The following is a 21,502-nucleotide window of genomic DNA, read 5'->3' as shown; positions in this document are numbered from 1 at the left end:
TTTTGCTTGCTCTCGTTGCTGCTTCTCTTGGGCTTCTCTCATTTTTTTCACCTGCTGCTGACGGAAAGGGGAAAGAGGAGACGGTGGGGGCCTTCTTGTTGGGAATCAAAGGGAGGAGGAAAAGGGAGGGATTAGGGCTGGAGTTTCAACAGGCTTTTGGGATTTTTTTTTTTATCTGGAACCCCAACGACAGGGAACCAACAAGGGTTTGGGACTGGGATTTGAAAGAAAGGGTTAGGATACTGGTTTGACAGAGGGCCTTAGAGAAATAGGGAAGAAAATCCATGAGTGAACTCAAAGTTGTAGGGCAGAAGAGAAGAATAGCACAAAAAGGGGGGGAAGGGGTCACACGTCTTGCACCATACCCGGCACTAAAACCTTCAATTCAATTCATCATTCAAAATCTGATTAACGGGTTACATGCCTTTATATAATAAACTGAATTTAAAACTTGCCTAAATAAAATCTAAAGCTAAATTAGCAACTCCTAATTACTTCCTAAAGTTTTTTACTAATGAAATTAGAAACAGAATAAAACTCAAATTGGTAACTCCCTAATTGACTAACAACTACTCAAAATAAAAGATTGCAAATATTTCCCAAATAAAATAAAATCCTAAAGATCCTAATGAATCCGACAATCCAATCGGATCCAGATCATCTCGGTTGAGATTGCACGAAGGCTCAACCCGGTTCAGCCTCAATTCTGCATCATCTCCATAATTAAGACCGATCGAACATCCCCAAGTCTAACAAAACCAAGGATTGGAAACCCTATTACATCACGAATGACACCACCATAAGAAGCTCTATCTTGATTTAAGGCACCATCACAATGAAGTGCTACCATACCTTGAGGAGGATTCAACCATGAGCAAGTCTTCGGCATCTTAACAATCCAGGAGATCTGCAATCCCCAATTGTCAACAATAAATTGGCTTTTAACAAAAGGAACACATGAAAAATTCAAAGAGCTGCACCTCAACAACACATCATTTTTTATTTTCTCCACCAGTTGGAACCTGGTTTTGGTTATATTTTGAAAAATTCTAAAATTCCTCTCACGCCAAATGTGCTTAACAATAGAATAAAAAGCAAGCTTTCCTACAATCCAGATCTGATCGCAACCACTAAATTCATGATTAACCCATTTTGCTGCATCTATAACTCCAATCGGCTGCTTTCTTCCATTAGAGCATAAGGAAAATATATCACCCCAAACTGCCATTGCAAATGGACATTCGAAGAAGTGATCACAATTCTCCATACCAGCCCAACATAAAACACAATTAGGTCTCACATCAATGTTCTTTTTTCATTACCTGGTCTTTGGTCAGTAATGCATTGACAAGACATCTCCATGTAATAAAAGACTGTCTAGGAATATTTCCACTAAACCACACTACTTTTACTCAATCTACTTCGACTACCTTTTGACGAATGATATCCCAACAAGACTTAGCAGAAAAAAGGCCTGTTGAATCTCCTTTCCAAAAAACAATATCATCTGTATGGTGAAGTTTCTTCACATGTGGAAGCATACTCCAAGTTATAATAAGGTCCGGTGAGTGGGAAGGACCTGGATGCCATTCACCATCACCATCACCATCACAAATAATATCTCTGACCAAGGGAAAACGATTAGAGCCTATATCATAGCGGGTTCTATCCCCTAAATTGCTCATAAGAACGCCCAAAGGGTGGCACTTATCAAGCCATAATCTAGTATTTCTCCCATTCCCTATGAGGTGATAAATATGGGGCTCCATTTGTTCCTATACTTTAAGATTTTCCTCCAAACCCAAGAGCAGTCTAAGTAGTTAGGTTTTAGTTATATTTAAGTGTGTATAGTAACAGTTGGGCTTTTAAATGGGGGAACGGTTTTCCTGTTCTGCAATGTCCTGAGGGTATTTGGACCGACACAAATATCTGCTGCTTGGCAGGTCAAATTGGGTGAAATTTTGTGGACAGGCCTTTAAGAGAATGTTTGTCGACCAGTAGAAGTGTTGAACTCAAGGTCCCATGCTCATATGTCAAGTTTCATCCAGAATGTAGTTGGCCATGTGGCAAAATAAAGCATTGAAAAAGGGTTCATGCCAATAAATGAGAGAGTATCCAATTGAATTTGAGTCTGAAATTCAATAAATGGCCAATCCAGACCACTCCCTTGGTATCGAACCATCAGAATCACCACATCACCATTCCATGTAGCACAACTAGGTGGACTATCCATAGATTACGTAGTAGACTGCACGGTTCAGGAAACCTTGCGCCTTTAATTTGTGGGTTCTAATTATGCAATGGCCCTAATTTGGGTTGACAGCAGTTCATCGGGCCTTTATTGAAGAGATTGGCCTAGCCTACCTAGAGTCATTGTTGAAGCCAGTTCAGCCACTGTGGTTCATTAGATGGATAGCTGTTCAGATGAGCCCTAGTGGTACTCTCACTTCATTAAATCAATTCGGGTTGTCGCAGCTCAGCTGGAAGCCTGGAAGCTGATGTTAGCTAATAAGGTGTCTAATGAACAAGCTAAACAAGTTGTTCATGCTAGACTTTCTTCTGGGATGATATTACTCTATATCAGATCTTTTTTTCAGACTGGGGAGGGGGTTTGAATCCTATCAGAAAACTCTTCTTAATGCATTATCGATCTTGAACCAGTAAAGCCAATAAGAGAACAAATGCAACAGGATCGCATATAGGGACAAACCAGGATTAAGAAAAAAATTCTCTAACACTTTGTTTTTTTTTGAACGTATAAAATAAGAATAAAAAGGATATGACCAAAGCTTCACCACTCTACGGGAATGGAATCACAATCACCACAGTAGGGTCTAATTGGAATCACCAGCAAGAGGGCTGGAACTGCATCACCAACATAAAAAAAGACAACCTCAAGACTACACCACCAAGGAGGATGTGACACCCAGCCCCCATTAACCTTGGCACAATATATTGTGACAATATTAATGGGGTCGGGGCGTTACAGGTGGTATCAGAGTGGACTCCGACATCATGTGGGCCATAACGGGTACGTTGTATCCAAAAGGGGGAGAATGTGACACCTAAGATACGGAAAATGTACCAGACCCGCCTAGAAGATTGTTGAGGGGTCCCTACCAAGAGACGACTTAGGACCAAGGGGTTTGGAAGATCAGTGAGGGTGTGCAAACTTTAGTCCCACATCACCTAGGGGGAGATTGTTGAGCTAGTTCATAACATCTACCCTCTTTAACATGGTACAATGCATTTCAAATCCTTGAGACCCATGCACCAAAGAGGACAATATTCTGCCTACGCGATAAAGTGGTTCAGCTTGGACTGGCGCCTTGGTCCTCTAGTCAACACTTGTTGGTGTCACCTTAATTTTTTCTATCCTCCCTCGCCTTGGTCGCTTTGTTGCCTTCATGACTATGATTAGACTGTTAAACATAGTGAGAGATCAACCCCAGTAAAGGAAAACAATGTAAAGAAACTCATATGTATACACACTTAAATGTCCAAAAGGTATTGTCAACCAAGAGCCTAAGCCATGCCCTGAAGCCATCGTTGCCTTCAAAAACGTGATAAAACGTAGATGAAACATATGTTAAAAAAAGATAACAATCCAGCTAATTCTTATATTCTGTTTTAAACCCCAAGGGCATAATACAAGAAGCCGCAAAATATCAAGGATTTTTTACGGTCTAAATGTCAATATTTGCATAGTTTTTTTTTTTTTAGCAACCAAAGAACACACTAGAGGAACTCAAAAATTCCGTCACAAGCAGCGATCTTGCAAACCGTATACACAGTTACACTCACATACGCATATTTTAAATAATATATTATTAGAAAACATGTTATAATTTGTCACCATAAAACGGCCAGAGAACATGCTTTCACTTTTATAGAAATTTCAAATGGGCAATTACTTGCAAACCTTCACACATCACAGAGCTAAAAGTTACATTAAAATCTAAGAGTCATTATTTGAGAAACAGTCATATCTTTTACACCCTTTTTTTCTTATCAAAACAATATTCACTTGATGGAAATAGAGAACTGAAGAATGGACACAAGTATTGTTTTTAGTTAAATTGAGAAATAAGAGAAACATAAAAATAAAAAAATGGTACCTCTCAGTGAAATCTTTGAAGTACTCAGAAAAATCCTCTCCAAGCCTATCTGATGGCTGACCAGTCACTATCTTGTAACCACACAGACTATTGGTGGCATTAGGAGTCTGTGCACAAGCATGGATTAAATAACCATCAACTAAAATAAAGGACAACAAAGCTAGTAAACCAAGAAAATGAGATCTCAGAAGTGCAGTCACCTTATAAGCTAAATGGTGAAATGTGTATAACATGCATTCAACATAAGTAAAATTTGTCTCCTCTCCAGCCTTTCTCCGAGACATGTATTTCTAGGAAAAGAAAATCAGCAGAGGAAAAACTTATAAGAAGGATCCATTAAAAAAGGTATATATAAATTTTTTTTGGTAAACAAAAAGGTATATATAAATTGATAGCAAGATGGTAGTCATAAATTTAAAGTTCCAATTCTTTTCAACAGAAGAGTGAAAGTTCTAGCCCCAGATCATACAACTATCATCACACAAGAGTCTGCATGGAAGACATATACAGTAACTACACTCAAACAAACTTCATCACATAAATGCGTGAAAGGTCAAACATAAGAATAGCAGTGAAAGTTCTGCCAAGGATTTCACTTGTCAAGTCAGATTACCGAAAAGAAATCTTCCTATGTTATAGCACCAAAGACATTTGTCTTCCAAAGAAAAAAACACCTTTAAGAGCTGAACAACAGATGGAAGAAGCTGACGTGAATCCTGTGGTGACGTATAAGGTGAACTTTCTGCAAGGTTCTTGAGCAAGTCAAGTTTTCTTTCTTCAGGAAGCTGGCAAGGAAAAGCTTCATTAGACCAAAATTAACAACTGAAGAATTTAAAAAGAAAAAATAAGACCCACATAAACATGGGTGTGAGGTCCAATGGTTAATATAACTTAATAATACCAAAAACATGTGCTAGTACTTAATCAAAAAGGAAAACATGTATCATGTGCTGCTTCTTCAGATACTTTGATACAGAAAAAATGTTAGAACAAGCTTTCACGGTTAATAATACCAAAACACAGTAAATTAGAATATTACCTTGTCAAAAACAGGTATGATGTGCTTGTTCACATAGTTAAGAAACTTGCTATTGGATGCACCCCTCTAGAAAAAATAAGCGATTTCAGTGAACAAAAAATCCAATAATTGTCAAACATGAGGGAAGAACTCTTTGACAATCAAGTCCATACCACAAAGAATGGAAGAGCCATGTAAAGGCATGATATCAATCTATCAATATGATCAACATCTGAAACCTGCAGCATCAAGATAACAGCATCATAATTCAAAAGCTAGCATTGTCAATGCATTATTCTGCCAATTTTCCCAAAACTTCTTTTTTTTTTGGTAGGAGGGAGGGAATTAACAGTGTGTCAAGATGCTAATGCACAACGTCATATGAATAAAACTATTTGAGAAAGAATTAGATGTCATTCCATACGAAGATTAAGGACATCTAGTCTAATGTGACTGACAAGGGACTAATGTTTTCTCTCTATTTGTTTGGAGTCACTAACATGCCCACGAATAGCAATTCATTAAATGGACTAAGAGCTGCTTCGGCTTTGGTCAAACCTGCTACCAATATAATATGGTTCGGGGTTTGTGGAAAGGAAGGAACATGAGAGTGTTTGAAGACAATCCCAGGTGTTATCCCATAATGTGCACAGATACTGGCTGTTAACTTATAGATTGGGCTTCAGTTAACAAATCGTTTTATGGGGTTAAGAGAAATTGTTTTTCTTCCCAGCAGTATTCCGCTTTTGTTTGATGTTAATATGTATAGAGAGTTCTGCTTTTCTTTTCGGGGTTTTGAAAGTCATATCAGAATCAATTCTAATTTCATATTTTATGAAATGAACATATTCTTCTGTTGTTGCTGATCCCTGGAGGGGATGCTACTTTTTGCTCCATCAGATTGCTAAAGGGGACATCACAAAGAGATACTCTACCACGTATATATTACTTCACTAACAAGATATAAAAAATTACATATGCCTCCCTAGGTAGGTAAAATGGAAAAATAGAGCACAATAAGTGGCGAGAGTAAAACACACTTGACCCTAAAGTACCCTTATTACACAAACTCTAACAGAAGTATATATGCAATTTATAGAGGCAGTGACAAATAGAAATCGCACATTGGATGCATTCTTCACACATAAGAATCACCATACTAATAGTGGAAATTAAATAAGATTATTATCCAGCTTCAAGTCATTGATTATATTCAAGGAATGGGAAATCCGGGGCTAGCAGGTCAGTTACACTTTCAGGAATCATTATGAGAGCATCATTCAATTTTCTTTTCGCCCTAGACTGGTTTGGAGAGGCTGATTTGACGACTGCAGATACAAGACTCTCCTCTTTGGGATCCATCTAACCTTATCACTGCCTTCGTCCCACTTGGAAGGAGAAGGTGATTTGGCTGTTTTCTTTGGGTTGATTTCCTCAACCAGGCAGGGTGAATAGAGAAACTCACATCTTCTAGAGCTAGATACCAATTCCATAGCCAATGAATCAGCTGAGGATTATCAATTATGTCCCACAGAATAATAAACATGTCGGAAAACAATCCTGATTCTCTCTCTGTTGTAATTATTTATTATTGTTGTTATTGTTATTGTTGTTGTTGTTGTTATAAATAAAATCCCAAATTGGTAAGAATCAACCTTAATAACAATTGGTGCACTAAAATATTGGAGGCAAGGCCAATGCATCATATACAGTTCTTCAGAACCCAGGTTGCCCATGCAAAGATAATTAGTTTGAAAAGGTATTGGTGACAGACAGATGCCATCAAATGGGCTCAACCCTATAAATATGCATGTACGTAAATTAGAAAGGACAAGGGAACAAACACGACTTTTAAGAGGCAAATGGTCGAAATTCTTGTACCCTATAATAGTAAACAATATAGAGAAAATCAACCAAACCTCATCATAAATTAAATCAATATCAAAGAAAACCATTATCCATCCAAGTAGATCTGAAATTCAAACCAATTAGAACACGTGGACATGGCACACTTCATTCTTTCAATAGATCCAGTTCACAATTAAGTCAAGTAACCGTCTGAGAAAGCGATTAGAACTTCACTTCATAACAACCATAATGGAAGATAAATATTAGGCTGACAATTTCTTCATAACCAAAATCAACTTACATTGAACTGCGCATCTAGGTCTGCCTGTCCCTCGATAATCTCAATCAACTCTTGCACTCGCTCCGAGGGAGCATTATCTCCAAATATACTCAAACTTTTCAAGAAGTCCATAAACATCTTAAACTCTGCTCCAGTCACATCTTGTAAACTCTAACAAAAACGTTCAGTAAGATCACCAGGAATCTTCTTAGCAAAGCTCCAAGAGACCATAATTAAATTTAAAACTTAAATATCATTACATTATTACATACACTAATTAAGTGGAAGCAAAAAATCCAACAAAGATAAATGACCGAAAAAGGGAAAGCAAGCCCAAAAATAGAGATTACCTTTACGAATAGAATGGAGAGAATATGACAAAATTAAAGTTCAAAAAGTAAGAAAGTGAACTTACTTTCTTCACTAATTCAGTTATATGCCTTTCCATTTGCTCTTGAGGCTTCAAGAGTTCAGCTTTTAGAGGAAAAACCTAAAGTATGAGAAAGCTTTCAGTTTAATGACAATAAAAACAATATAAATACACATAATATTGGATCCAGATTATAGAGCCATTATAGAAATTTGGGCCTTAAAAATCTTGCCACATATTTCACAATTGATGCAGATTAATCACAAAAAAGGCTTGTTTTCTTAGGAATAAGCCTAGGGTTGGGTTCCATACATGTTAGGCCTTTGATCCCATATGTTTTGAGTATAATAGACCACTTTTATGGGTCTAAAAGGGAGGGCTCTAAGGATGCATACGGGATTACTAGTTAGTTTCATTTTTCATTAGTTTCTTTTTTAGTTGGGTTTGATTTGAGTTATATTTGCTTCCTTAGGAGTCAAGTCATTAACAGTAGTTTCCTTTTTCAACTAGTTTCTAATTTTCAGTTTCTAGTAACTATGGTATTAGGAGAATATTTGGTTTCCTTTCTGAGGAACCTTCTATTTTGTAATTCCCTCCCCCATCAACATTATAAATAAAGAAAATGAGGCTCCTAAAGCTTGGATGATTTTGATAAAAAAAATTAATGGTTGTTGCTAATGCCTTCTTCATGAAGAGTTGTCTTGTGTTTGATCAAGGCTGATGGAATTGGTGTTTGATCCAATTGACTCTTTACGATGTGAAGCCTAAGAGGTTTCTTTCAAGTGTTCTTTTTCTTCGTTTCAAGGTTAATTACAAGGCTCCATTACTGCTTAACAAACCAGGTATTGACTCTTCAAATTCTGCCCAGAATTTTATGTTGAAGCTTCAATCGATTCTTGTACCCTGCAGTAGTTCCAGCCCAGTTGGAGCTATAATTTTGATTGAACTTCCTTCTCTACCTTAGAGAAACTCAATCCAAATATGGGCTGATTCTGGTCAGCCGTTTTGAAGTTATAAAAATTCTCTTGATTTTTGTCTTCTAGTGCACAGAGGTGTCCAGAACTGTGGTCGACTGGTCTGGTTTGGTTCTTATTGTTCCTTTGACTTATGGTTCATGTTTCTATGGTGATCTAACTCTAGTTGAAGCCCTTGAAATCCTCTTTGGTCTGTTATACTGTTCTGATCAGCAGTAATACCCTTTGAGGTCGATGTAATATTATTCCAGAATTTGAGTTCTTTATTGTCTGAATTACTTAGCTTCTGTCCTACTTTGTTATGTGGTTGTTCTTTGATTAAAAGTTCTTGCAGTTGAGACTTGGTTAGACCCCTATCCTTGTCTACATTACACAATGGAACAGGATCAGAATCTAACGTCAAATAGGCCCACTAAAGGATTAAGTAGACCATTAATCAGTTGAATGGATAATCCCAATCAAGCAATTCACCTCTATTTATTTGACTGTGCTAACAAGAATTTAAGCGAAATTTAAGAAATCTATGAAAAATAATACATATATTGGATGGTTGGAAGTCATTGATTAAGGCATAGTTTAAGAACTCGGTGAGATCTCGCCATTGCTAATATCTCGCTATCTGAAAATGGCAAGACGAGATGAGAAGCGATAAATAAAATGAACAATATCTCGGTCGAGATCTCGGTAAATATCTCAGTCTCGACTTGACACGAGACCAAATCACATGGGGGTATATACATGATTTCAACCCTCAACTTGACCCAACTTGACAACATCTCTTGTCTATCTCGCCCTGCTGTGAAGAAAAAAGTGAGCTTTTGGTGGTTTTTCTTGCCAAATTTCTCCTCTACCTTGTAGATTAACAACTTCAACACTTAGAGATTGAAGATTATCACTTCATCATCAAACTTTCAAGATCCTTTTCTTCTCAAGAACAGTTTTAGGAAAAAATTTCTCAGAACCAATTTTTTTTTCATAGAAACATGGTCAATAGTTGTTTGTTTTTATCGTGGAATAGCTTAAGATGAAGGGTCCAAAGACTACTTACATAGGGTACAAAGTCAAAGTACCATTTTGGGTTTGATTTTTAACAAAATGATGTTTCCACTATGTTTAGAAGGTCTAAAATAGGGTAAATTGCAGGTTTCAGGGACTACAAATACCATATGACCACTGAGTCGACATGGAAAAAAAAAAAGATCTCGCCAGATCTCGCTTTTTTGGTTTAGCGAGACTAGGGGCAAGATCGAGATCTTAAACCTTGGATCAAGGTAATCAATAGTGTACATGGTTCTCCATACATATTTAGTGTAGATAGTCTTTTGGGAATCATTAACCAGGAGGTTTAGGTCCTAACATAAGACACATGATGAGTTATTGGAACCACAGACCTGTTGAAAGGCTTACATAGCTCTAGTACCAATATGCTCAAACAAATATAATATACAGGAAAAGGAAACAAAAGCTACATAAGGGTGCTTCTCACCTTATCCCTAATAAAATTCAGAACCTTTTCACGTATGCTTTCATCGGTACTTGGTTCATTAGTGCTTTCGATATGCTTAAACAAGGCTGTCAAAGAAGCTGCAACCAGAGCATCTATTAGATAGAGAAAAGTGTTACAATCAAAGGTTCAAAGAAGCTGCAACCAGAGCATCTATTAGATAGAGAAAAGTGTTGCAATCAAAGGGCATCCTGGTTTTGCAAAATATACCATGAATGGTTTAGATGCACAAAAATCATGTTGGAAATATCATAAATGGGGTGGGAGGACAGGGAGATGTAGCATAACCCAAGCTATATATTAGGAGATGGGGCAATTACCACACCATGGTAACAAAGGTTATGTTCTTCTCAAAAGAATCCACAATTATAACAAATGGAAATGATTCATCAAATCACTACCACAGTTACCCAATGCCCTGTTCCAATTATTTAGATTCTGCTACAAACCCATCTTGTGCCACATCTGCAATAATACATATGCAGCAAAGTCCCTGTTCATGGCTCAAATAACATCCTTCTGCGCGATATCTTCCTCCGATGGGAGCCTTTGGATTGAATTAATACACTAGCAATTGCACTGTCGCTGGTTTTCATAGTACATAATCAAACCATCTCCAAAAAAACTCACTTTAAATACCACCTAATGGACTTACTCTGGAGTTCCATTGATAGCACATTTCATATTCTAACAATATAAGTCGTACAAAGGATTCATCATAATAGCCTTTACATTGCAACTATGTTGTCATTTACAAGCTGGTCAAAATTCATCTCCATAAATAGATTACTCTTCTTGATGAAATAAATTCCCATCTTTATTAATAAAAAAGGCTAAAGGAGGGAGGAAAAAATGGGCAGTACAGAATAAATGCCAAACTCAACAACCCCATGCTTGGTGAGATCATCTACCACACCATTGGCCAACCTATGCTTCCAATCCCCAAAAAAAAAAGGAATTTTAAGCAATGCAAATTCTGGGAGAACCTTGGACCATCATCCTGATTGTGCAACCTATCACATCAGACGAATACCCTAGACAAGATTGTAGTCCAAATGATGTGATCCCGGGGTTCAGAAACCTTGTTTGGGTAGCTACGGGTCCACCCAATTGTACAATTGATGCAGATTAATCACAAAAAAGGCTTGTTTTATTAGGAATAAGCCTAGGGTTGGGTTCCATACATGTTGGGCCTTTGATCCCATGTGTTTTGAGTGTAATAGACCACTTTTATGGGTCTAAAATGAGGGCTCTAAAGATGCATACGGGATTACTAGTTAGTTTCCATTTTCATTAGTTTCCTTTTTAGTTGGGTTTGATTTGAGTTATATTTGTTTCCTTAGGAGTCAAGTTACTAATTGAGTCAAGTCATTAGTAGTTAGTTTCTTTTTTCAACTAGTTTCTAATTTCACTTTTTAGTAACTATTGTATTAGGAGAATATTTGGTTTCCTTTTTGAGGAATCTTCTATTTTGTAATTCCCTCCCCCATCAACATTATAAATAAAGAAAAGGAGGCTCCTAAAGCTTGGATGATTTTGATAAAAAAAAAATTAATGGTTATTGCTATTGTCTTCTTCATAAAGACTTGTCTTGTGTTTGATCAAGGCTGATGAAATTGGTGTTTGATTCAATTGACTTTTTGTGGTGTGAAACCCAAGAGGTTCCTTTCAAGTGTTATTTTTCTTCATTTCAAGGTTAATTACAAGGCTCCATTACTGCTAAACAAACCAGGTACTGACTCTTCAAATCCTGCCCAGAATTTTATGTTGAAGCTTCAATCGATTCCTGTACCCTGCAGCAGTTCCAGCCCTCAGTTGGAGCTATAATTTTGATCAAACCTCCTTCTCTACCCTAGAGAGACTCGATCCAAATCTGGGCTGATTCTGGTCAGCCGTTTTGAAGTTACAAAAATTCTCTTGATTTTTGTCATCTAGTGCACAGAGGTGTCCAGAACTGTGGTCGAATGGTCTGGTTTGGTTCTTATTGTTCCTTTGACTTATGGTTCATGTTTCTATGGTAATCTAACTCTAGTTGAAGCCCTTGAAATCCTCTTTGGTCTGTTGTACTGTTCTGATCAGCATTACTACCCTTTGAGGTCGATGTAATATTGTTCCAGAATCGGAGTTTTTTACTGTCTGAATTACTACTTAGCTTCTGTCCTACTTTGTTATGTGGTTGTTCTTTGATTAAAAGTTACTACAGTTGAGACTTGGTTAGACCCCTATCCTAGTCTACATTAACAATAGCCAAAAGTAGGAAGAAAATAGCAATTTTGTAAATATTTCAAAGTTCGTAAGGGGAGTAGCAGAGCCGTAATAATCAGAACCTAGGACTGTTTAGTAGTAATAAGAAGGAAGATACAAAAGGGATTTATATATATATATATATATTAACCAGGGGTAGACTAGGAACTAAAGTTAATTAAAGGACTCTTCGTTGTCTCCTGGGGCCTCCCCTCTTCCATTATTACCCCCCCCCATGGTCCCTTCTCCTTTTGATTGGGCTCTTTGCCCTTTTTTGTCTTTGGCCCTCTTTTGAGAGCTTGTGGCCCTCCTTGGGCTTCCCCCCTCACCCCCTTCTTCCCTTGTATATTCTTCTTCCTTGGTAGTGAATTTATTTATTTATCCACAAAAAAAAAAAAAGTTAATTAAAGGACACCAAGTGACTTTGGGGTAAATCAAAGGAAATTTCAGAACTAATATAAGGGTTAACAGCAACAACGAGAGGTTAAGAAAACCTATCTGATGTAGAATCGAGGCTGAACCGAGTTGACCCTTACGGCAATCTTGACCGAGATGAACCGGGCCCTCCATCAAGTGGTATCAGAGCAAATTTTCTAAGAAATCCTTTACTTCGATGGCGTTTCCCCTTGAATTTATTACTCTTATTGAGGAACTTAAGAAAAAATTTGATGATGGAATGAAGGAACTTCGATCGGAATCTCGAGAACTTCGATCAGATTTTCAAAAGCTTACCGAAAGTACTAATTGCTTATGTGATAAGGTGTGCAACATGATCTAGGATGAGTTAAAGGTAGACAAGCCGGTTGACACTAGACGTGACGATCAAGATGAACTTAACGGTCCGATCAAGGTTGCATCTGAAGAACTGATCGATTGTCCACTTTCAGTTGTCAAACCCCAACATCGGATTCCAATCAAAGTCATATCATTCGTTGGTGACCATCAGGGGACCGTGACAGGTGAAAGCATGATGTGCTAGGTCATAGCCCTATCAAAGCCAATGATTGTGGATGTTGATTGAATGGTGCTGATCCTCTCCTTTAAAACTCGTGGATGAGTTTTTCTCAACATCGGGGGAGCTGATATAGAATCGAGGCTGAATCGAGTTGACCCTTGCGGCAATCTTGACCGAGATGAACTGGGCCCTCCATAACTATCAACACTAAACCAACAGCAGGAGGTTACAAAGGGAAAATCCTCTTCACAATGGAATGGATCAAGCTGGGATTGGGGACTAATCGCAATCCCTAGCTGATGCAGTTAAAGGTATACAATTGGGCCAATTAGGCGTTAGAATACTTTATTTTGGCCCATAGTCGGATTCTATGGGTCTTTGGTTAGTTATTTTTGGGTTTAATTAATGTAAAGGGCCTCTTTTCTAAGCCAAAAGTCGGGATTTAAGAGGTACACGGGATTAAGTAGATGGATAAGATTATGTGGGATACATTAGTAGATTTTTAGGATTAGGAGGTCTTTAGTTCTTTTAGAAGTCTTATTTTATGCCTTTTACTAGTTAGGAAGTCTCATCTTGAGTAGACTTCAATTTACCTTCTTTTTTTTTTTTTCTTGAGCTTGTAAACACCCCCCCCCCAACGATTGGAATGAATGGATTAGTTTGGTGTTTTGGAAATAGCCTTGTGTGGCTGAGTTGTCTTCTCTCCTCTCTCATGTTATTCTTCTCACACCCCTTTCTCTTATCTTCTTTACTTTCCCTCCCAAGTACTCAGGTCAGCATAGTTGTCTTTCTGAATTCTGAACATATCTATTTGTCTCTTTACTTCAAATTATGTTTGCTGTAATTTCCTAACTTCAGTGCTTTATTGCATGTTCGGTTACGGCATGAAAGATCTGATGAAGAAGGTAAAGTTTAGCCCTCCAACTTGTCTTCATTCATGGTAAGAACAGGCCAATTTGGAGTTTTGAAGTGTAACTCCCAACAGCACAGGTTTCAATATGAACAAAAGTCAAGTTCATGAACATTCAGGTGAGGATAATCTATGCCCAGAATTTCAGAAGGAATAGAGAAGGTTTGGTAAGAATCGACCCACTCTAGTTGGATCATCAGTAATGTTAGAAACAGAACAGGAAAAAAAAAATTAACAAAGCAATATGAAGAAAGGAATATAAACGTGGGATCATACCTGAAAATAGGAAGAAGAAGAAAGTAACTTACCAGAGAATGGAAGAATCACACTTCAGAGGAGGAAGGGGAAATTGCAGACCAGTGACCAGTGACCAGTGACTGGTCGTGGGTTCCACTGGGAGAAGAGCAGGGGAAGAAGGAGGAAGAGAAGGGAGGAGAGAGAGGTGAGGTCGCACAAGCACAGCCATGCTGGCTTGAAAAAAACACAAACTCAATTCATTATTCACATCATCTGCATAGAAGTAAGGTTTCAACCATATATAAAAATAAAGACTCCTACCAAATAGAAACTACCCTCCACTAGGAAACCAACTCAACAAGGAAAATAAAACAACCAGGAAACTTGAAGTAGAAAAACTATCGAAATCAACTCAACAAGGAACTAAAGCAACTAGGAAACTCAAAGTAGAAAAGCTATGGCTATGTTTGGTTGCAAGGGGAATTAAAGGGAAGGGAAGTGAAATTTTCATACTTAGAAAAGAAATATATGTAATCATTACCCCATATGACTATATCATTACTTCAAATCATTCCATATTTGGTTATAAAATTTCACTTTACATCCAAAACCCTTTGCTATAATATGTAAAATAAAAATTACATGTAAAATGTATCATTACCAAATATGGTTAAAAAAATCAAGCAATTTATATAATCACATGGGGTAATGATTATAAACATTCCTTTCTTAAGTATGAAAATTTCACTTTCCTTCCCTTTAAATTCCCCTTGCAACCAAACAGAGCCTATCAGCCTATCTCTTCGCAACTTAACTCTATCTAAAACTCCCATAAAAAGATAATAAAAATTACAAGAATCCCAATCATTTATCTGGCCTGGTTTGGGTAAAAATTGGTTTTATAACAAACCATGACATTTTCCTCTTCTAGTATCTGCATCTCCAAACCAATTACTAGAGACAGAGATCAACCCTTGAAGAACCACCTCACACACTGGAGACTCCGACAACCATCGCAACCCATTTGCTAATTGCAACTCCTGTGCTGGAACTAGAAGGACCTAGTTTCCACGATTAGCAGCATCAAATTCAAATTCACAACAGGAAGGAGCATCACCTGAGAGAAATTATCATTACCTAGAATGGAGTGACTAGGAGGGCGGACCTCGGCACAACAGTAAGGTTGCTCCATTGCAACCATAGTTGTCAAGGCGTCGCCTAGGCATCTAGGCAGCCTAGTGGGGGTCTGGGCGACTATCGCCTTATTGCAATGGCACCTTACTACAAGTGCGACACTTATTTATGCCAAATATCATTTAAGTAAATAAGCTAATACCCTCCCTCCCCCTATTTTAATCTAATAAAAATAGTTTAAAAATCAAATACCAAAAGAGTCAACCCTGCCACCTACGAACAAAACTGGATTTTTTGTTGTAGAAGCAATTTTCAACTTTCAAATGTTGGGGTTTTTCTCAATTCTGAAAATTTCATAAATCTTATCATAGTAAAACATTGCTAAAAATCAAAAGTCCGATAAATTAATCTTTTGTTCTGACGTCCATAAAATTCTTTTCATTTAAGCAATTTTAATAGCATTCACGCACTTTAAACTAAGTTTGATCGGGACATAACTATGTCATTACAACTCAAATTTAAGTAATCTTAGTCTCTTATACTTATTGAGAAGTTGATTTTGTGCTCCACCTATACAAAAAGTCTCGTGCAAAAATAAAATCATTTGACCAGTCAAACTTATTAGACAACAAGAACATTCTCTAAATGTTAATTTTTTTGACTTAATGTTGATTTTTTATGACTTGATGTGGCTTAATGTTGTTTTTTTATCTTTCATGATACAACATATACGTACCATACTAAATAATATTAGAAAAGTGGGGAAAAAATAACACTTGGTCGCCTTGTTCTCCTTAAGTGTCTTGTTGCTTAAGCGCCTAGGCAACCCTCCAACTCCTTGGTTTGCCTTGTCGCCCTGACAACTATGATTGTAACCTAATGGTCATAGGTTCGAGGCAGAAAACACTCTCCGCAAAGTGAGGGTAAGGCTGCATACATTATGACCTCCCCAGACCCCGTAATGGAAGAAGCCTTGTGCACTGGGTACACCATTTTATAATGGAGTGACTGATATGATGCCACATAGGTAGAGATCCAAGGCTACTGCGCACAAATTTTGAATTGCATCCATAGTTGTCAAGGTGTCGCCTAGGCGACAACTAGGCGTCCAAGCGGTTTGCCTGGGGCCAAGGCAACAGTCGCCTTGTTGCACTACATGTCGCCTTTCGTTTTTACCCTTATTTATGCCAAATATCATTTAAGTAAATAATTTCATTTACTTAAGACATTATTCATAAATAAGCAAATGCCCCTTATTTGAATCCAATAAAAATAGTTTAAAAACCAAATTCCAAAAGGATAAAAAGTCAACCCCCAGTCCAAGAATAAAAATTGGATTTTGGTTATAGGGGTGATTTTCGACTTTTAAATGCTGGGTTTTTCTCAATTATGAAAATTTTATAAATTCTATCATGTTAAAACATTGTTAAAAACCAAAAGTCCGATAAAATAATCTTTTGTTTTGATATCCATAAAATTATTTACATTCAGGCGATTTTAACAGCATTCACGCACTTAAAATTAAGTTTGACCGAAGCATAACTTTGTCATTACAACTCAGATTTAAGTAATCTTAGACTTATTAGAAAGTTGGTTTTATGTTATAACTAATACAAAAAGTCTCATGTAAAAATAAAATCATTTGACCAATCAAAATTACTATAGAACAAGAACATTTATCTAAATGTTGATTTTTTATGATTTAATATGGCTAATTGTTGATTTTTAATGATTTAATGTTGCTTAATCTTTATTTTTTATGATACAAGATATATATAGCTTACTAAATAATGTTAGAAAATAGAAAAAATAAAAAAAATATCACTTGTTCGCCTTAAGGCGGGCGCCTTCTCGCCTAAGCGCTTAGACAACCCTTCACTGCTTTGTTCGCCTTGGCGCCATGACAACTATGATTGCATCTGATCTGTATGCAACAATTATACCACAAATGACATTCCAGAAGCATCTGTCCCCCTTCAGCCATCTGGCTCTTCATCTATCCCCCTTTAGCCATCTGGCTCTACCTATTGTGAAGTTAGGATCAAGCCTGCTCTACAGGAATTCGTGAACAATCTTCCTCAATCTCTCTAATAATATTAGTGAGAAACAGAAATTGCTCCCTCCGGTGAACCCCTCAGATCAACTGACAGTACCTCACCACTAAGCATGTCCTTTCTAAAGTTGCAATCAATGTAATCTTACTTGCCAACATTCTAGGATGCCATGTCTTTCACTTGAAAGTGCTAATTTATTTATGTGTCTATAGCCCCACCAGACCACAATATATCCACAGCCAAAGTACTCCTTCAAAATAATCCATGCAAATGAATATAATGCCAACAAGAAAAGCCAAATCAATTTCATATCACAAGAATACCAGTATTATTATAGAATCCAGAAGAACCAGAACAAAGATGCATTGACCAAAATGAAGCAAAGCATATTCCTACTTAATATGAATGGAACGTAAAACTTAGAATTCATACATTTCTTTATAGTAGATTAAAAGTTACCTTTTACATCCTGCCTTAACAAAGACAAAAGGGCTTTGTGCACAGCATCACGCTCCACATTTTCTTCTAGAAACATCAAGAAACCATAATCAGATTTATTACCAAAAAAAAGATGACAAAGGAACCTAGGTATCCAAAGAATAATTTGAACATCAAACTACCAGCTGTAAGAAGTTGTCCAAGAATGTCCACAATTTTAGAAACGTATTCTGGTGTATCCTTGCAAAAAAGAGGAAGTCCACGGATTGCTTGCACCCGGATCTGTAGATGAACAGAAATAAGGATTAGCACATCAATGGAAGTTTAAATTTTCAAGCACTACTACATTTATATAGATAAAGATGAAAAGTAAAATCACTATGTTTATTGAGAAAATATATATTATTGAAAATTCAGTTCCCCCAGGCCCCGCTGTGGCAGGAGCCCTCATGTACTGGGTACGCCCTTCATAAGTATTCAGTTCTCCCAAAGCTGAAATATATAGGTTGTGGTCAATCCTTTTTAGTCAACTTATTCATTCCTTTACACTCTCCTAAAAGTTACCATTTATCAGAAGATTCTCAATGAAAAGCCAGTTCAAATTGTTTCAAACCATTTATAAGACATGCTTCATGGGGCAGTAATGGTTCAGGACGACCACTATTCAGTATTCACTATATAACATATTCAGGTTCAGCATTAGCAAAACTGCCCAAATCCCACAAGTTTCTAACCCTATTAGTTAGCAACGAGTAAAACAGGCAAGGGACAAAATCTATCCAACAAACCCAGGTGGTCTAGGCATCCCATCCAATATATACGACACAACTCACAACTTTCCCCTGAACTTTTTGATTTACCAAGAAGTAAGAACAAAGACTACTATTCACCCCAAGGAAAAAAAAAAAAAGAATAAAGACCATAGTTTTTAAGGCGCTGGTGCGGTCCAGTAGAGGTAAGGCAATCAGCCGACTCAGGAGTAGCGCAAAAGGCGGTCGCCTTTTACACTAAAGCGCTGAAAGGCGTCGCCTTAGGCGCCTTATAGCGCCTTAGTGTACAAGGCGGTCGCCTTAGTGTACTGGCTATTTAAAAATAAAAAAAAAAATTGTTTTTCTAAAGATTCCAAATTACATATTATTATTGGGACGTGTATAAAATCTGATGCACATGTGATGCATTGGATCAAAAATCATATAAAAACTAAAAACCCTTTCCATAAAAAAAAAAAAAAAAAAAAAAAAAACCCAATCAAAAGTTGAAAACCGCGTGCCTCTCTCATTCTCTCTCTCTCTCATTCTCTCTGAGTCATTTGCCTCCAAAACTCAAAACCCCAAGCCCCAACGTCCGACGAGGCGACGATCATCCTCCGGCGACTTCTCTTCTCCTCCGACAGAGTTCGGCGAGAACCGGCGACATCCGGCGGCATCTCCATCTTCTTCGACAGCCTTTGGCGAGCCTTCGACAGACTTCGACAGCCTTCGGTGAGCCTTCGACAGACTTCGACAGCCATCGGCGGCATCTCCTTCTCCTTCGACGGCCTTCGACAACCTTCGGCGAGCCTTCGGTGACATCCGGCGACACCTTCGACAGACTTCGGCGTCATCTCCTTCGCCGGCAGCATCTCCTTCGACAAACTTCACTTCGACAGCACTTTGTAAGTTATTTTTTTTTTTCTTTCTTCTTCTTTCTTCTTCTTTCTTCTTCTTTCTTCTCCCTGCTTGTTCCTTCTGCGGTGTATTTTTTTTTTTTTTTTCTATTCTAGTGACTGTCGTGTTGGCTCTGTTTAACCATTTTATTTTAAAAGGTTTAATTTTTTTTTTTTTTCTTTTTTTCTTTTTTTTCTTTTTTCTTTTTTTTTTTCTTCTCCCTGCTATGTTCATTCTTTGACGTATATTTTTTTTTTTTTTTTTCTTTCTGTGACTGTGTTGGCTGCTGTTGTAACATTATAAGTTAATTTTTTTTTTTTTTTTTTTTCTCTTCTTTGACTGTGTTGGCTGCTGGTTGATAACATTATAAGTTAATTTTTTTTTTTTTCTTTTTCTTCTTCTTTTCTGTCTCCCTGACTTGTTCCTTCTGCGTCAATATATTTTTTTTTTTTTTTTCTTTCTGGATGTGTGGCTGCTGTTTGTACATTTAATAAGTTAATTTTTTTTTTTCTTTCTTCTTGCTTTCTTTTCCGCATTGTTTCCTTCTGGGATATTATTTTTTTTTTCTTTTCTGTGACTGGTTGGCTGCTGTTTGGTACATTATAAAGTTAATTTTTTTTTCTTTCTTCTCTTTCTTTCTTGCTTGTTCCTTCTGCGTATATTTTTTTTTTTTTTTCTTTCTGTGACTGTGTTGGCTGCTGTTGTAACATTATAAGTTAATTTTTTTTTTTTTCTTTCTTCTTCTTTCTTCTCCCTGCTTGTTCCTTCTGCGTATATATATATATTTTTTTTTCTTTCTGTGACTGTGTTGGCTGCTGTTGTAACTTTGTAACTTTGCTGCGTATAAGTGTAGGTTCAGGTTCCACTTATCTATGGAAACAATTGGTGGTAGCAGTGGGGGTGAAAATACAAGTACGGCTGCTACTGCACATTCAACGATTGATCCAAGCAAGGATCCGAAAAGGAGAGCTAAGTCAAATGATCCTGGATGGAAATATGGGTATTGGCCTGACATATCTGACAGAAATTGGATTAAATGTACCCTTTGTGGGAAGGATGTCAGGGGAGGAATAAAACGGTTGAAGCAACATCTTATTGGTGGCTATGGAGATGTAGCCAAGTGTGTGAAAACAACTGAAGCAATTCCTAAAGAGATGAGAGATGCAATATTGAAGAACCAGAGGAAGAGGAACTTTGATTGTTTGGATGATTTGGATGTTAGTGATGGACCTACAGAAGTAACCCGTTCACAACATAATATAGTATCTGATTTGGGGGTCTCATTTCCTATCCCTAGCTCTGGGACAACTTCAAGAAGAAATAAAGCTATCATTCAAACACAATCCAAACAAGAAGTAAGGGGTCCCATGGATAAGCATGTGAGGAGGACTCCTGAAGAAGTGGTTGCAGAAAGGAGGGATAAAGGTTCATATCAAACAACAATGGAGAACCGAGTAAGAGGAGAAGAAGAAAGAGATAAACTTCGTTCTTATTTTGCAAGGTGGGCTTATGAGAGTGGTGTTCCATTTAATGCTTTAAAGTTGAGGAGTTTTGAGGAATTGGTAGAGGCAATTGGTCAATATGGACCAGGTTTCAAGCCCCCTTCAATTCATGACTATAGGGGGCCTCTATTGAAGTCTGAAAAGGATAAAATTGATGAGTTAAAGGTGAAGTGTCAAGGATATTGGAGGAAACATGGGTGCACACTCATGTCAGATGGGTGGACAGACAAGAGAGGAAGGCACCTAATTAATTTTCTTGTCAATTGTCCG

The 21,502-nt window shown here is 37.3% G+C and overlaps 1 protein-coding gene across 1 annotated transcript in view; it reads right to left on the bottom strand.

The window, feature by feature from the left end:
• LOC122092971 (apoptosis inhibitor 5-like protein API5) overlaps positions 1–19,687 on the bottom strand; it is a 25,301-nt gene extending 5,614 nt beyond the window's left edge. Inside the window, exons 1-11 of the mRNA XM_042663258.1 lie at positions 19,398–19,687; positions 18,267–18,403; positions 18,106–18,171; positions 10,095–10,192; positions 7,680–7,754; positions 7,286–7,435; positions 5,310–5,375; positions 5,158–5,223; positions 4,793–4,903; positions 4,319–4,408; positions 4,119–4,225 (exon numbers count right to left, since the gene is read on the bottom strand). Of these exons, the coding sequence (XP_042519192.1) occupies positions 4,119–4,225; positions 4,319–4,408; positions 4,793–4,903; positions 5,158–5,223; positions 5,310–5,375; positions 7,286–7,435; positions 7,680–7,754; positions 10,095–10,192; positions 18,106–18,171; positions 18,267–18,403; positions 19,398–19,687 (1,256 nt within the window). The remainder of the gene's footprint in view (positions 1–4,118; positions 4,226–4,318; positions 4,409–4,792; positions 4,904–5,157; positions 5,224–5,309; positions 5,376–7,285; positions 7,436–7,679; positions 7,755–10,094; positions 10,193–18,105; positions 18,172–18,266; positions 18,404–19,397) is intronic.
• Positions 19,688–21,502: the final 1,815 nt, after the last annotated feature.

The sequence above is a fragment of the Macadamia integrifolia genome, chromosome 11, assembly GCF_013358625.1.
Source record: "Macadamia integrifolia cultivar HAES 741 chromosome 11, SCU_Mint_v3, whole genome shotgun sequence".
Taxonomy (NCBI): domain Eukaryota; kingdom Viridiplantae; phylum Streptophyta; class Magnoliopsida; order Proteales; family Proteaceae; genus Macadamia; species Macadamia integrifolia.
Note: the sequence above shows the minus strand (reverse complement) of the source record. Positions and strands in the feature narration are given on the sequence as shown.